The sequence below is a fragment of the Parasteatoda tepidariorum genome, chromosome 10 (assembly GCF_982258835.1).
Source record: "Parasteatoda tepidariorum strain Cologne lab strain chromosome 10, Ptep-v5.0, whole genome shotgun sequence".
In the NCBI taxonomy this organism is placed as follows: domain Eukaryota; kingdom Metazoa; phylum Arthropoda; class Arachnida; order Araneae; family Theridiidae; genus Parasteatoda; species Parasteatoda tepidariorum.
This window is the reverse complement of record NC_141764.1, coordinates 101593228-101611788: the sequence shown is the minus strand read 5'-3', so window position 1 is coordinate 101611788 and position 18561 is coordinate 101593228. Positions and strand designations below refer to the sequence as shown.

General features: G+C 30.4%; 1 protein-coding gene across 5 annotated transcripts in view; it reads right to left on the bottom strand.

Moving 5' to 3' along the window:
- Nucleotides 1-18561, bottom strand: part of LanA (laminin subunit alpha) — a 136831-nt gene that overhangs the window by 62685 nt on the left and 55585 nt on the right. For all 5 annotated transcript variants that reach the window (XM_016064242.4, XM_087153522.1, XM_071184348.2 and 2 more), the window contains exons 24-27: nucleotides 11499-11672; nucleotides 9320-9418; nucleotides 8692-8775; nucleotides 7307-7425 (exon numbers count right to left, since the gene is read on the bottom strand). In XM_016064242.4, the coding sequence (XP_015919728.3) occupies nucleotides 7307-7425; nucleotides 8692-8775; nucleotides 9320-9418; nucleotides 11499-11672 (476 nt within the window). The remainder of the gene's footprint in view (nucleotides 1-7306; nucleotides 7426-8691; nucleotides 8776-9319; nucleotides 9419-11498; nucleotides 11673-18561) is intronic.

Here is an 18561-nt window from a genome sequence, read left to right as displayed (position 1 = left end):
TTTGGTATCTAGTATAGAACTAACAGCGATACTCCCTTTTGCTTTTAAAAAACCTTTTGAGTTATAATTGTTTCATCATGGAATCTTCGAACCTGCATATAGATTTCCTAAATTCGTCAAATTGGAGTACGTGGAAAGAAAATATGAAAGTAATCCTTATGGACCGAGGAGTGTGGAGTTTTATCTCCAAAACTGAGCCTGCCCTACCTTCAGAAGCAAGTCGAAAAGAAAGTCAAGAATACCTCTGGAGACGGGACAAAGCGTACACGTCAATATTTCTTAGTGTGGAACCTGAATACCGAAGTCTAATCTCGGCGACAATGGATGGTGCTGAAGCTTGGGAAATTTTAAAACAACATTTTGAGCCGACTACGAGAGCGAGAGTTATTCAACTCCTAGACCAGTTCTTCGACCTGAAATACACCCCAGGAGAAGAGGTTGGAATATTCGCTGCAAGATTAAAGAACCTGGTTTCTCAATTGAAAGAAGCAGGACATCCTGTTGACGACCTATACCAAGGATTCCAACTTATTAGTAAAGCCCGGAATTTCAGGCAATAAAAAATGCAAAAATAGGCAGGCAAAAAGGCATTTAAAAAGCTTGAAATAGGCACTTAAAAAAGGCACTTAAAATTGGAGCAAAATGATAGTTGGTAATGCCTAAAAGCCCATATAGGTATCCAAGGTACATAAAAAGTTGCTAGAAGTATCCGGTATACCTACATATTCATTTTACTCGACTGTCGTAGCAATAGTACAAAAGAAGTGGACATTATTGCACAAAAAAAACCTCAACTGCGTAAGTGTGAAATAAAAATTGAAAACTCATACTTACAATATGCAGATTTATTCTGATGATTGGTTGTTGTTGCACATCACAACTAGATGCTTTTTTAAATTTTCAAAAGAGAAATTTTGTCTCCTGTCAGTCAGTATAGTTTTAAACAAAGAGAAGGATCTTTCTACTTCGACAGAGGTTATGGGCGCGTACCTAAAACAACTTGCCATGGTAGGAGATATGGTAAGTTCAACTGCAGTATTACCAGAAAGTACTTTTGCAATGTCCTTGATGCATTCAAAGTCTGTGAATTGAATGTAAGATTTAATGGCACAAGGTCCAGAGAGGACATGCTGCATTCAAAGTCTGTGTTTGCAGAGATGACGTTTTCACATTCCTTCCTTATTCTGTCACCAGCTGGTCCAGGCACAGGCTGGTTCTTCAATAGTATTGTCGAAAATCTTTAGTGACTCGGACAAAGACATATTTCTTTTTTCCATGTGTTCAATAGCTCCAGGGAGCTTCCCAAAATAAGTTGAAATAAAAGTCAGTTCATTTTTTATTTTGGAGCTGCTAAGCAGACTTTTACTTTTTCTTATGGATATTGCCTCTTCATCCGAAAAGCTGGTAAGGACTCGAGTAACTTCCTCAACATTTGTGCAGTAGTATGAGACTGCTGAAATCCATGTTCCCCATCTCGTAAGGATCGGTTTAGGAGGTAATTGAATGTCTGGTGCAATTTCTTTGAACACTTGAACTCTTGAAGGGGCTTTCACAAATACTTTTTTCACACTAGAAACAAGCGAGTCTACCTCAGGATAGAGACCTCTTACTTTCTCTGCTATCCTGTGCAATGCATGAGCAAAGCAAGTTAGATGGATCATATTAGGAAATAAAACTTTTAAGGCATTTCCAGCCTTTTTCATGTAGGTGGCTGCATCTGTAAGAAATAATAGCACTCTTTCATGCTCAGTACCATTTGGCCAAAGTAAAGCCAGTGCATTAGTGAACAACTGTGCAATTGTAGTACTGTTAGTCTTTTGCAACTGTTCAGATGTCAACAAAAAGATTTTATGTTTTTCAAATGGGTCCATAACACCAACAATAACATTCGCAACATATCGTCCAGTTACATCTGTCGTTTCATCTATAGATAGCCATATGTTTTTCGTTCCGATTTCATTTTGTATAGTTTTAAGAACTTCGGTGTAACAATCATCTAAATAAGTTTTCCTTAAAGCTGATTCACAGGGCACACTTTGATTCGTATATTTTTGCAAAAAAGCTCGTATGCTTTTATTTTCAAGTTTCTACAGCGGAATGCCGGCATCTACAAATGATCTGCATAAATCCATTGCAAAGTCCGATTAGCGAGAAGATAGTTGAAAACAGGTGGAAATCAGAGTCGGTGTTTTCCCATCTTTTTTATCTTTTGCTGTTTTATGCTTAGATGTCTCCAAGTGCTGAGATATAAAATACTTTTTCTCAAAATTTATTGACTTCTCGCATGCCTTACAAAACAGAATGCACACATCAGTAGAAAACACATCCGACCCAAACTCTTTCACAAAACTGTCCAGTTTTTTGCTTGTGCAGGCTTTTACTTTAGGCATTTTTGAAATAACTAGTACTAGAAAACTATTTCGTGCTCCTGCTACAATGTGCTCAACTAGCTTGGTGAATTCGTTTTGTGGATAAGAGAGCATACGAGTTATTCGATGGTGTAGGGCTATATGGGCCGTAAGTAAGAATAAAAATTCTATTGGTTGTAAGTAAAAATAACTCCAATCTTTTCACTCCCTTTCTCTCTCTCCTTGCAAAGAGCATCGGGCGAATGTGACGCCACGTTTTCTGACGCCACGACGAAGGTGACGCCACGAAGAGACGGAGAGAAAATATTAATAAGACAAAAGGAATTAAGTCCTATTCTCTATAAATGCATTACAATACGTCGGATGACAGTCAACCATTTCTGTACTTCAAAATGTCTTCATTTTGCGTTTATGCTCGGTCAAAAGCACAAAAAGCTTTGCAGAAAAATTTTAAATTAGACAGAAATAGGCATTTATGAACAAAAGGAAAGAAAAAGGCATTTTCAGAAGAAAACGTTTAAAAAAGGCAGAAAAGGGCATTTATGGCATTTTGCCTGAACTTCCGGGCTCTACTTATTAGATACTTACCCAAGGACTTTCAAGGTATAGTTCAGATTATTTATAGATGGGAGGACACTAAATTTAAATTTAAGAACATTTTAGACGAATTACTTTTGGAGGAGAGTAGACTTAAGCAACTTAATTTTGATTTAAATAATGTTAGTGATATTGCTTATAATGTTAATTCAAGTTTTAATGAAAAGTTAAGCATAACTAATAAGTTTAAATCTGGTTCTTCTAATAGTAAGGGAAATTTAGAATCTGCTAATATTAAGTCTAAATCCAAAACTAGTTGTGATAAATCTAAGATAGGACCTTGTTATCGTTGTAACAAATATGGTCATTTAATATCAGATTGTAAGCAAAAATTAAGGTGTAATTCAAAGAATATAAAGAGTAAATTTAAACAAAATGCAAGTGATAATTCTTATTGTAATGTAACTACAAATGTTTTAGATAATAGTCTTTATATTGTTGAAGCAAATGTTGGCAATGTGAGTCATGAAATTGAGAAAGAAAGTTGGCTTTTTGACACTGCTGCTTCAACACATTTTTGTAATAATTTGGATTTATTCTTTGAATATGAAACTGTAGAAAATGCTTCTATGTCTTTAGCCATAGGTGACATTGAGAGCCCAATTTTAGGTATTGGAAAGGTGCAATTTTTTAATAAGTTAAATGGTAAAATGCACAGAGTAACTTTACAAAATGTCATGTATTCTCCTAAACTTAGAAGAAATCTTATTTCTGGTTCTGTAATAGAGAAAGCTGGAGGTTATTTTGTGGGTGTTAAAAATTGTATTTCTGTGTATAATCGGGTAAATGAGAAGATTTTCTATTGTAAAAGATTTAATGGCTTGTATTATTTTAAACCAAATGCCTATACTAAGCCTGATAAAGATTTAGTTATTGAGAGAAGTGTTAGTGACTCGAATGAGCAATTGTTTAACGTATCTGTTCAGACAAATGATTTAGACATCTGGCATTTAAGGTACTGCCACATAAATTGTGATTATATAATTCAAACAAGTAAAAATTCTAGTGTGAAAGGATTACCTAATCTCAATTTTTCAGATAATAATTGTATAGAATGTAAACTAGCTAAATCTAAAAGAATTTCGTTTAAACCAATTTTAAGTATAAGGTCTAAGAAACCTTTGGAACTTTTACATATGGACGTATGTGGTCCAATGCCCGTCATTTCACATGGTGGAAGTCGGTACTTTCTTTCTATCACGGACGATTTTTCGAGAAAAGTTACTACTTTTCCCATTAAAAGGAAATCTGATGTTTTTGATTGTTTCATAAGATTTCAAAAGCGAACAGAAAGATTTTTAAACTGTAAAATTGTAAATGTTAGAACAGATAATGGTATGGAATTTTGCCATAAAGAATTTAGTGATTTTCTTGAAAATGAAGGTATAAGAGCTGAGCGTACTAACGCTTATACGCCAGAGCAAAACGGTGTTAGTGAACGCTATAATTTAACCGCCTTAGATAATGTAAAAGCAATGTTAAAATCTAGTAAATTAGGAGATGCTTTTTGGGCTGAAGCTTTACTATGTTTTACTTACACTTTTAATAGAATTTGTCATAAAAACCAAATTAAAACTCCCTTTGAATTGTATAGTGGAAGAAAACCATCAGTCACTCATTTGAAAACATTTGGTTGTTTAGCATTTGTGGGTCAACCAAAACAGTTGCGTAATAAACTTCAAATGAGAGCTAAAGAAGGGATTATGTTAGGATATGCAATGCATACGAAGGGTTATAGAATTTGGATTAAAAACGAAAGGAAACTTGTAGAAACAATAAATGTTCGTTTTGACGAAAGTGTAATTGGTGTGGAAGCTGTACTGGGCACCAAATTCATTAAACGCAATTTTGCTAGTTTTATACCGGAACGTCCCGATTTGGGCGGAAGTTCTTCAGATGAAGACTTAGGTAATTCAAGCTTAAAACCCGATTTAATTCCGTGTAAAAACATTTCATGGATTAGAAAAGCTGTACCCCGTCCAGATAATAGTCGAACTGATATTTATTATAACATTGAAGGAGTAAATATGAGATTAAGATCCTATAATGATGTAGAAAATTATTGCAACAGCAATAATATTAAGTATGATAGGGATTTATTTAATTTCAGTGGGAAAAATGTTTTTTCGGGTAAAGTTTCAAATTTTCAGGTTAATCATAATATAAAACATGAAGCAAATCATATTGAAATAAAAATTCCTAAAAATTATAAAGACTGTTTAAAATCTCCTCAAGTTAAAAATTGGGAATTAGCCATGTCTGACGAGATTAACACTATGAAAGAAAGAAAAGTTTGGGATTTGGTACCAACTCCTAAAAATAAAAGAATTTTGGGAAGCCGTTGGGTTTATACAACTAAAGTAAATGAAAAGGGGGAAATTGTAAGATACAAAGCACGTTTAGTTGCCCAGGGATTTAAACAAATAAGAGGTGAAAGTTATGATGAAGTATTTAGTCCTGTGGTTAATTTTGTTCTTGTAAGAATGTTTTTCACAATATTAGTTTGTATGCTAGGATGGTATCATTCCCAATTAGATATAAAGTGTGCCTACCTTTACGCAAATTTGAATGAGGATGTTTTTATGTATCAACCTCAAGGTTTTGTTCATTTAAATAAGCAAGACCACGTCTGTCATTTAAAGAAAGCTATTTATGGACTCAAGCAAAGTGGTCGAGAGTGGTTTTTTGAACTTGATAATACACTTGAAAATTTAAAGTTTGTAAGATTGAAGTGGTGTAATTGTACATATGTATATAAAAATGTAATTCTTATAATTTATGTAGATGACATAATTATTTTTGCTAAAACAGAAAATGAAGTAGACAGTGTTATTAAACTTTTAGGTGATAATTTTGATTTAAAAATTTTGGGTAATACTCGTAAGTTGTTAGGTGTTGAATTTGTTCAAAAAGATGGTGAGATGTTAATACATCAAAAGAGTTACATCCAAAAAGTTTGTAAAATGTTTTCTAGCTTTAAATTTCCTTTGTCATCATTGCCGATTACTAAGGGTAACTTATTATCAAAAGCTGACTGTCCATCTTCTAAAAACGAAGTGGATGAAATGGCGAAATTGCCGTATCGGAGCATTTTGGGTTGTTTGGCTTATATAGCTAATCGCACAAGACCGGATATATCCTATGCGGTAAATATATTATCACAATTTCAAGAAAACCCAGGTTTAAAACACTGGAATACTTTATTAAGATTATTAGGTTATGTTCAAAATACTCAAGATTATTTCTTAAAATTGTCAAATATTGAAGAATTAAATGTTAATTGTTACTGTGACTCAGATTTCGCTGCTAACAGGGATGACAGAATATCAGTAGGTGGTATAATATTGTTTTTAGATAAAACTCCGATATTCTGGAAAACTTTCAAACAAAAATGTGTGAGTCTATCTACAATGGAATCAGAATATGTGACTTTAACTGACGCTGCCAAAGAGGTAATATGGATTAAGCGAATAATAGATGAGTGTAGAGAATTGAATTTAGAAGACATAAATTTAAGTGATTGTATTATATTTAGTGACAATCAATCGGCAATTGATTTTTCTCATTCACCTATTGAAAATAGTCGAACGAAACACATCGATGTAAGGTATCATTTTTTAAGAAATTTAATTTATGATAAATTTTTTGCTGTTAAGCACGTTAGGAGTAAATTTAACTTAGCGGACATTTTTACAAAACCTTTAACCAAGTTAGAAGTGGAAAATTTCTGTTCAAAAGTATTTGTGAAAGTTTAATCTTTTGGATGGTTTCAGGACTGAAACAGCTTAAGTATTAGTTTAAGGAAATTAAATATTTCTTTAGTTTATTGAGGATTTTGATAAACTGTATATGTGTGTTTTTTTGTAAAAGTTGAAGGCATGAGAGGGGGCCGCATGTTAGACAAATAATAGAAGTTAAAAGGTATGAGGTTCGATTTTCCGTCGTCGATCTCATGCATTCAACTTGCGTCGGTGACGTCATGGTCTGCGGGGATCGGCCAGTTTATTTTCATTTGCTGTTGGTCGTTCTTGCGTGGATCATGACGTCACCTGCTATCTGTATTTAAGCTTCTGTTGAAGCAGATCATTTGGTATTCTTTCTTTTCGTCACTCTGTGTGTGACATTCTTTATTACTAATGTTTTTAAATAAACTCATTTATTCAGAAACTTCGTTTCTCTTTTATTGTTGACATGACAAATATGATATTCTGCGAGAATCCCGGCTGTCACAATTAATCTTCCGACTTTTGCCCATGTCTTTCTATAAATTTAAAGCAACTTTTCAATCCTGCTTAAACCCTTATATAGTTCATAAGAGCATGTCTTAAGGAGACTCTTACTTGATTTCTTCCGCTGGATGGAAGTAGGATCCCCTCAGCAGTAAATGTTCCAGATTGACCAAAACCATCATCATTTGCTCACGACTCACTTCACGCCCACTGATGTGACGAAACTCCCTCTGCAAACATAAATGTCGTTAATCGATATTCGAATTCTTTTAAATACACATACAGGACTCGAAATTAAAGTAGATCTGTTGGTCCAGAACGACTAAAACTTGACTTGATCCACCAAAAAATTGTTATCAATGGTTCATTGAACCAGCAATCAATGTAAAAGGATGGGAATGCTGTTTTGGTTGTTTTTTCTTTGAGATTTGTGTTTTGGTCAGTTTTATCCTAAATTAGAATATTTCATAATGATTGGGAGGATTACATATTCTTTGCAATATAATTTTTTATTGAAAGCTACTTTATTCATTTTTTAACAAAAAAAATTTAAGACATATAGATAGACCAGTGCACATCTTTAAGTCTTTGGTCTATGGACTAAATTTTCTTAATTTCTACTGCGCATACAGATTTATGAATTCTGTTGTAATGAAAACCTTATTGTCAAGAAAACTTTTCTACTCACTAAATGTCCAAAAAATAATTTTAAGAAGAAATAAAACATTGTCCAGTCAATCCATGGCTATGTAATGAACATAGATTCAAATTTAGTTTCCATGCTTTGAGGATTTAAATTATTCTTCAGAATAATTTAATTCCCCAAAGCAGCTATTTCAATTTTAAAAAGTATTTGTCATAAAGAACAGATTGTGATCATTCCTGTAACAATGAAATACTAAATTTCATAAAAAAATTTATCTAAAAACAAGTATTTTGAAGCGCATACAGAAGGATTTTTCAATCATTGTTTTTTTTCTTTTTTTTTTCTTTTGCTTTAGATCAACATGGGATAAAAAAAGATAAGTAAAAATATGTATACCTTACAGTAAAAAAAATTTTTTTAATTACTAGTAAATAAAATAATAAATAATTATAAAAAATAACTTTAGGCATAGAATTATTTTTAATAACTGAGTTTTATAATTATGTGATTAGTTAATTCCCTTCATAAGGCGAAATATACAAATGTGAGCTTAACGTTTAAATAGACAAATTCGGCTGCTCTTCTGCCTAAACTATTAGAACCACATTTTGCGGTCACTCTTCCTGCTTTGAGGAAAAAGAATCCTAATCCGAAAATATGTTTTAGGTCTGATTTTGCAACTTAGAATATCATAAGCTTTAGTTACACTTAACACATTTAAAGTTAAGCCCTTGAATCAGTAAGATTGAGTCCTAGTACAGGAATCATTAGATCAACAGTTATTATGGTGTTTGCTTTTTCTGCGAGCATTATGTAAGCTGATGGGGAAAAAGACTACATTTTCAATTACCTCAAGAAGATCCACACTAGTTCCGAAAAGTATATTAGCTGCAGGTTCTTCCACATGAACATGGACAATTGTGATATTATTTCCCTGAAATTAATGTAAAAAATTAGACAAAGTAGAAATCGATAAGTGTATCTAAACTTGAAAACAAAAGAGGAAGGTTAATTTTCCAAAGACCAAAATGCATTTTTTTCTTTATAATATTATTGTTTTAAAATGTAAACCAGACATATTTTATGAGTTTAAAGGAAAAAAATATTAATTTTAACAGATCCTATAAAGATGCAGTAGATATCAATTTTGGCCTAAATAATGAATATTCATTCAACTTCAGTAACTGGCTGAATATTGGACCAACTTATCAGAGACTTCGCCAAGAGACGCCAAATCATCAGAAATTTTGATACCAAATAAAATTTTTGAAAATAAAACCAAAGCCTGATTGAACATTGTATCACAAATAAAATATAAGATTAAAGTATTGGAATATTTTTCCGATGTTAAAAATTGGACACTTTTAATGTTTATAGACTTTAAAAATCATTTGCTGAATATAATGAAATTTTATCAACCAAAAGTATTTTGATGTTATTTATTGCTGTAAACATTTACAAGAGGAGAGTGAACCTACCATTAAAATGACATCGGGTCCAACAAAACTTTCCACATCCGAATCTTCATCAGTTTGAATGGAAATTACATATGAGAGCTTACCACCATAAGAATTGAGCTAAAAGAATCAAAATGTAAATAATTTTATGTAAGCACTAAAACTACATGCTTCAATAAAAAAAAATCAACGCCTACAAATTTAGTAATCTCTGAAAATGTTTCAATTTTTAGATAAGCATTAATTTATAAGACGCAGACATAAAAAACTTAATTGCAATACGAGCTTCAAGGGAAAAGATGTTACAGGAGATGTGGGGAGAAAAAAATTTTAGAAATAAATAAAGCAAAGTTAAGAATTGGAGAAAACCTCAAAATATATTCAAATTAATGATCCATGTTTGGTCGTTCACCTAATACCAAAAAATTTCCGCCATGGTATCAGGTGCTACGAATTGTCACAGCATTTGCAGATTATTTTTCATCAGAGTTACTAAATAAAAAATTAAGTCATTCGATAACATACTTCTCTGTACAATGATTTATTCTCATTTTTGTTCTTATTTGTTATTTTATAAAATTCAAATTAAGTTTAAACAACATAAAGTATGTTTTGTATACTTTTCAACCACTTTAAATTTACAAATTTTGCTATAAGTTAAATTACAATAATATTTGTCAGACTGTGTTTGAGTTGCAGACAAACATAGATTTATGAAAATAGTATACTACAAATCCCCTATAAAAATCTGTTACAAGGGTTTTTCAATCATTTTCAAGACCAAAATTAAAAATAAAAAGCAATTTATGCAAAGTTTTAAACTAAATAAAATGCAAGATCTTATATTTTGAAAATAGAAATCAATTTTTCGACGGAAACTGGTCAACAAAGTCGATTCAAAAATAGAAACTGAAGACTCCCGATAAGAGCTTGAGAAATAAAATTTTAATTAATACTTTCACTTCAATTAACAATCTAACTTTTCTTCATTCGATGATAAATAGTAGTTTGCTTTTAATATAAATATGTCATGCAAATTAAATAAAAACTAAGTTTGTCTGAACTTTTCCTTAATTAAAAGTTGCTGTAATTTTTTAGATGCTCATTCAATTTTTAAAACAAAATTATGATTTAATACTTGCAAAAAAAAATATTTTACTAAGGTAAGATCTAATTTTTTATTCTACACACAGTTCAATAGAAATAAACAAAAAAAGGGAAGCAATCTCAAACTGTTGCTATACTTAATTACTCGTGTTATGAAATTAAGAACTATTAATTATCTTTTAAATTTCATCTGTCTTCATTTTACTCAGTCTTTTTTAATACAGATATCTGATCTGAGATTAAGACAGACATCTGTCATAAGACTGAAAGCTTTAACCTCTGTCTTCAATTTAGACATAGTAAAAAAAAATGCTTTATAAATTTTTAAAATTTGCTAACCAATATAAGGAATTGTGAGCACATTTTAATTAAAGAAATTAATTAATTGACGTTGCACACATTCTGTTTGTTTTATCAATCAAAAATTGTACAGTACAAGAATAGTAATTTAACATAGTTGGTAAACATAGGATGGGAAAATTTTAGAATTCATTTATGATTACTTATAACTAACTAACTCCCTGGCATTACAGTCCATGTTGGACCATGGTCTCACTAACAATTTTCCTCCAAAGTTGCCTGTCTTTAGCTCTTTGTTTCCAGTTTTGGACTTTTAAGAGTCTTAAGGTCCTTTTCCACCTCGTCAAACCATCTCTTGACCGGCCTTCCTCTTTTCCTTTGGCCCTGCTCCTTGAATATCTTCTTAGTGTCTCTGTTTTCCTCCATTCTCTCAAGGTGACAAGAAAATGCAATACCTCAAAAATTTAAATAGCATTGCAATTTCTTATTTAGTTTGTCCATTATGGGTTCTCGGGTCAGCTTTTGCTTTAACCACTGACTACAGAAAGACTCCAGTGTGTCCCCCGATGAAAGGCTGTTTTTGCTAACATACATATCTTTCAAATTTCGTTTTGCTTATTTTCGGTTTCTAACTTTTTATTTAAATTGTTAAACTAAACATAGTTACACAATTTTTCAAAAGGTTTAAAATGAGTGAAGTTTACATGAGATGCAAACCAACTCTAGTACTACTGCTTCTATTACGGAGGGTTAGCTTTTAGAATGTTACATAAATTAGGAATTGTTTTTTTACCTTATTTCCCAGATACTCCTTGGGTGCAGAGAAATAGAAGAGATCGTCCTGGGGCCATTCTAGAGGCAGGACAGCTTTGACATCTTCTGTGAGAGTAATTGGCACACCTTCCACTTCCATCATCTCTTGCTTCATTGTAAACACTTTCTTGTCCCAACCAGACATTGTATACACCTACATTGAACACAAAGGGGATGATGATATTTTAAAATATAAGACAAGCACCCCCCTCCCAAAAAAATAATAAATAAAGCTGATTAGTTCGTGGTGTAACTAACACAATAAATAATAAAAACCAATTCACTTCTATATAAGCCATGTTAATTCGATTCCATCTCGAGGTACCTTTTGATAGAAGAAGGTTCACATCGTCGATAGGGGGATATAATTATCGACGATGTCAACCTTCATCTATCAAAAGTTGCCTCTTTCAGGCCTAGAAGTGACTCAGAGCAAAAATATAATAGGAAATATAGGAATTCATTTAAGAAATTATAGGAATTTTATAGGAATGTTTTGAAAATAATATAAGAATCCCTAATATTTTGTTTAAAAAATATAGATTCAAAATTTGCATAGAACATGTACAACTTTTATTTATGTGTTATTCAAAACTAATGTTATGAAAAAACATTTCTACAAAACCCTATCTTGGCTTTAAAACTAAATGTTTTATTAGATAATCTAACTGGAGAAAAAAAGAACACTGATTGTAGACAAATTTTAGCTTTCTTGTCCAGGAGTAAGTTGGAATATATTTCTTAATATATTTGAATAAACCGTAGACTTATATCAGAATATAATGTTATGCATTTATAAAAGAATAATTAATAAAGTAATTATATTTTTAAAATTTTTTGAGGACCAGCAAAAGGTTTCAAATAGAAAATCTGAATAAAAACAATTAAGTTTATTAATACACAGCATTAGAGTTAAGAAAAAAAGTTTATTAGCAATTATGTTGGTAACACTAATTCAGGGTGGCCACTCAAATCCGATTTCAAATTTCCCTGATTTTTCCAGGTTTTCCAGATAAAAATCATAAAATTTCCAGGTTTTTGTTTCTTTTTTCATATAAAGTATAGGATGTGTACAAGAAAAGTGTCGATATTATAAAATATTTTATTCAAAATGTTATTTTTTTAACATAACATCTTGAAAAAAATAATTTATTTTGACAGTTTTCAAGATTTTTTTAAATTTATTTTTTAATGTTTTGGTACAAAATATCGAATCAAAAATCATATTGACCAACAAAAGAGTAAAATTAAATATAAATATATAGTTGGTTCTTAAAAAAACATTTTTTTAAAATTAAAATATGTTATAAAAGGTTAAAATGAAATAGAAAAAATTAGCATTAATGCAACAATTGTAACGATTTGTCGACAAACATTGCTGTTAGCGATTGTAAAAAAATGTGTGATTGGTTGGTTTGCTGAGAAAAATAATTCAGATTTCTTTGATTGGGAGTAGAAAAGCTTTCAGAAAAAGACTGCGATATAAAATCTATTATTAAATTATAACCAACTAATTTTTGGTGAATTTTATAAAGTTAAAAATACAAAAACATTTTGTCAAAATAGAAAAAAAAAATTACCACCAAAGCATTGGAACAAAGTTGAGCCATAAATGGATTCAGCCCAAGGAGAGAATTTAAAAAAAAAAAAAAAGAAGCTAATATCCTAATCCCTTTTTCCACCCCCACCAGAATCTTGCCTAAATTGCACAGTCCCATAGCAGTCAAAGGTTTCTACATTCGTTTAGCAACTGTGTGAGAATTTTATGTGGCATTCTAGTTTAACAGAGCTGTAATGGAGCAAATTTTGATGCAAGCAAAGTATAGCTAAGTTGATGATATTTCAACTGTTTGGCGATACATTTCCGTTTAAAAAAAGTGGGTATAATGGATGAAATAATTTAAATTAGTGAAATTAAAAAAATTATTAAAGAAAAATTTCCAGCTTTTCTTTAAAATTCCCTGATTTTTCCAGGTTTTTATCCAAATTTCCCTGATATTTCCAGGTTTTTTCCAGTATAAAAAAATTCCCTTATAATTCCAGGTTTTCAAGGTTTTCCAGGTGGGTGGCCACCCTGTAATTAATATTATATGAAAATTTAACTCCCCATCTTTGCAACACATGAACATAATCGAAACAATATATACAATCGAAAATAATAAGTGCAACTGGAATTAAAATTTAGAACAAAGTTATACAAATACGAATATAATACACTAGAATATACTAAGAGTGAACAACTCAGTTAGAATCAATACATATACGTAGAATTATTATTTTTTATTAGTTTCAGCAAGCTTTTCAGTTAATATTTTAACCTGATTAGTTGCGGATTCTATGATTGCAGAAGCAATTCTCATTTCATTAAAGTCTTTAGTTTTTAATGCTTTTTGTAGGCGGGCATTACTCTCCTGCAGTAAATTCTGGGAAAGGCTTAATTCATCTTTTAAGGATTTCACATGATTTTCTAAATCACGCAACTTTTCTTTTGCATCTTTCTTTTGTTTTTTCCGCAATTGTTCCGATTCTGATAGAGATCGTTTTTCTGCGTCTATCTTAGCTTGGGAAGCTTCTTTTTCTTTATCTTATTTATATGCTGAATGTGCTTTAGTTACAGAGTTCAATAATGAGAAAGTTATAGGAATATTTAAAATGTTATTATCATGCCTCCGAACTGCAATATGTTAAGATTTCCTATTAAAAAATTAAACACAAATAAAGCTGCATAAATAGAAAGAAAAAGATAAATTATGAAGGCAAAACTCCAAAATTAAGAAAAGAAAAAATAAACTTAAAATTTTTCTTTTAACTCAGAAAAACTCAACAGAACAAAGGGTTACTTAAAATTATTAAGAATGAAATACAGTAGAGAACCCGGCATGTTCGGGACCATCGCTATCCCAGATGTCTGAATTTGCCTGTTTTCGGGATATGCTAAAAAACATTATAGATCGATGTTTCAGCGAACCCAAATTACAATGAAAAATACTAACATAGTTTAAAATATGAAAAATAAATAAGGAAAGTTCTCCTTAGTTAAACAAATCGGAACATTTACAAATTAAGATAAGAAAAAAAAAAGAAAAAAAATTCACACATTAAAAAAAAAAAAAACTAAATCATATTTAAAAATAAAAGAAAATAGAAAAGAATCGTATCAACTGCGAGAGTTTTTAAAAATAAAAGAAAATACATAAATTATGATAGTAAAACTGCCAAATTAAGAAAATAAAAAACTTATGTTCACTAATATACACGTGCAATACCCCTCCTCCTCGTAAATCAGAGAGTAAGCGAAATCAGAAAGCCGCTCCTTTATGTTTGATTGACGGCAGCTTATCAGAAAACCACCGTTTCTTTCCATCCCTGAAGAACTTCAAGGTTACAGAAGAAATATATTGAAGTTTTCTCTTTCAAAAACACCCCCCCCCCACACACACACAAGTTTTTTCTTTCACTGAACTTCAAAAATCAGAATTTCCGCACATCGATATAATTCAAAACGGCGGGAAAATTAAGCAAAATTTATCCCGATGTTCTAGATACCAATAAGTGGTCCTGTACTGTACTTGTATAAGCATATCAGATATTTTTAAGTCAGACACCCTATTTTTTTAAAATTATGTTAAACAATATTTTTAAGAAGAAAAATTATCTACAATTCAGAACAGAATTTTTAATGCAAGCTTCAGTTTCGCATTGATTTTAAATAAAAAAATAAAAAAAAGATTTATGAAAATGAAATAATATTAATTTTCAAATTTATTTATTTTCACCTATGTAGGCTGCAAATTGTTTAATTTTAACTCCCAAACATTTTATTGCACCTGTGTGGACTTTAAAATTAGACTACAGAATAACTAACATAAATGCTTTAAAATGAATTGCATTTTTTTTTCTACCTGTTTGGATATTAATCAAGTAATTGAATTTTTAAATTGCACAAAAATGAATAGCGATTTGAAGACCGAATTATATATAATACGAGTATAGCTCGCAAATTATTTCGCAAATCATGATTTTTAAGTAAGTTACCTACATAGGAATCGCGATTCATAGTCCAAAATCATTAAGTGTGACATTCGTAAATCATGTTCTTTTAAACCAAATCTCTTAAATGCTAACGATTTCGGATTCGTAATTCATGTAATGATTGTTCGTCGCGTGATATGTTTCGAAATTAAACTCGAGAAAGAGAAAAAATCACTTAATTACATTAAAATAATAAAAAAAACTTTTAAAAGGAAAATCACTTTATTGAATCCGCATGACTACACTAAAATATATTGCTCCGTTCTGGGTTCCTTCTTTTCACACCCTTTCTATTCTATATCTTATTCCACAAACCTCACATATATTTCTTTCACTTGCTGACGATTCCCTTTTACTTGTACTTCGTGCAGCTGGGTTAAGACATTGCAAACGGATGATTGGTTAAAGAATTTTTAGGTGTGGTTTGATGATTGACATCAGACTAGCGCAAATCGGGAGCGCGGACGTTGAGAAAGGATTATAAGGGAAAATTAAGGAAAATAATACAGAAAATATAGGAAAAAATAGGAAATATAGGAAATATAGCAATTTTTCTAAATTAATAGGAAATATAGGAGCGCTGCGAGGCCTGCTCTTTATAGATGAAGGTCGACACAGTCGATAATTATATCCCTTTATAGGTGACCGTCGCATGTCATAGGAACTCGCAAACATCGATGGATGGTCCCCATTAAACAGTTGATGTGTTCACAAAATAGCGCTCAAAAGTCTGGTGAAGTAAATACAATTCTCCCAGCCAGTAAATAAAATAAGAAAAAAAATAATGAGCGGAAAAAAAGTTCTTTTTTTTGCATTAATCAATTAAAGCTTTGGTAAAATATGCTAATAATGATTAATATTATTTAAAAACAATACTATAACTAAAATACCTAATATTTAAACAAAAATGGTTAAAATTATTAATTACGAAGTAATCATTAAATAAATTATATTATAGTTACATTTATTCAAAACTCTTATTAATTTGTAATGACAAAAACCCACTTTGTCAGTTAGACGTTAAATACAGAAGAAATTAATTTAGATCAGTAAACATGAAAAAAAATTATTCTAAATTACTTTTTACTTTATAAATCTTATCTAATTTTATACACAAACTACATCATTAATTCATTTTAAAAGTACTTGTATTTAAATAAACCTAAAACTGAGTGTGATTGAAATATAGTTATTTGACAGCAAATCAATTCACCTACACCTAATAGAAAATTATAATTTAAAAGTTTCCCATTACTTTTAACCATATTTAGTATGAATTTTTATTTATTACCCTTAACATATTTGAACATAAAATAATTTACATCAATTCCCTTCGCATTTTTTTCTAGATAAAACCTTCAATATCAATTAAATCAGATTTAAAAAACTCACCTCGTTAAAAAGATATTTATTAACTGTATAAAAATATATATTCAACTAAAAAAACTGTCAATTTAAATCATCGATTTTTTCTTAAAAAATAAAATGATTTAAATTGTGATACAGTTCATAATTTAAATTATACCAATCCTGCTTTAAAGTGAAACTTAGAAATTTTGGGAAAATATTGACTTTTAACCCTTTCAGTCCCAAATATTTATTTTTCAATAAAAAAAATCTGAAATTTGTAAAACAGACTCATTTTGCATTCAAAAGAACAAAACAAACAGAATTTTTTTTTTTTTTTAAATTTCTTTAATAAAATTTTAAATGATTCCAAATGGCATCATTGGGAATAAAGTAGTGAAGGACGAAAATCACTAGAAAAGTTTTTGAATATATATTAAGCATTATTTAAAGATTTATAACTATATAAATGTGGTATTTTTTAATAACTAAATAAATTATAACTATTCCGCAAGAAATATTTGGCACTATTATATTTATTACGCATTGAAAAAAATTGAACCAATTTTCATCATTATTGATATGGTTAGATGAGAACCTTATTATTTCTCAGTATTACTTATTTATTTTACATGAAATATTTTAAAACAGTTCTTAGTATTGTTAAGACAGGTATGCATTTGGGTGCATCCAGAGCCGGATTATACCTTTCGTAGGCCCTAGGCATAGCCGTTCTTGTGCCCTCCCCTCCTTCCCCCACTCCTCCCCTCTTTTCAAAATATATGCTAAAATTTTCTTGCATATATTTTTTTTTACATTTTTATTAATATGGATTTTAATTTACAAATTTGTTTATCGAACTTTATCTGCAATACCGACATACTGCCGATATTGCAGCTGATATCGATGGTGAGATTAATTACAAGAAATATTTATACTACAAATAGCTTCATAGTTCTTATGATACTGCTATGATAACTAAGTGACGGAAATTAACATTGTCAAAAGTTAATCTTTTGAAATTATTGATAAATAAATTTGCAAGGTAGGTTAAATGTTTACTAATAGAAAAAAATTATTTTTGTCAATAAATGTTTTTCTCCCAAGTTTTTCGTAGGCCCCTGAATTTCGTAGGCCCTAGGCACGTGCCTAGTGTGCCTATAGGTTAATCCGGCCCTGGGTGCATCAATTGAGTTGTATTTAACTTTAGATTCCATTGATATATCACCTAGAACATTATCACTAGTTTCTTCATCTGAATCCAAGTCTTCTATTTCGATGTCAGACAAGTCTCCATTCATAAACAAATGAGCCGCTTTATCAATAGATAAAGCCTCTGATTTTTACTTTGGCATCAGGAAAAATAATGACAAAAAGAAATAAGTCTTTTTTATCCCAAAATCTTAGTAAAACTTGAAAAAGTAATAAGAAAGAGCAAAGAAAAACGATATAAATTCAAAATAAACAACGCATTAGACAGTGATATAGAGTTGTATTCAACTCCCACTGATTCCATTTGGAATCATAGCTTTTCAATAAATAAAAGCAATAAATTTTCAAAATGAAAATTGTTAAAAATTGTTGAAATACTATTTATGAACATTTAAAAGAATAAAAATGAAATATTTAAAAATATTTTTTAATTTAAAATGCCTCAAAAAGAT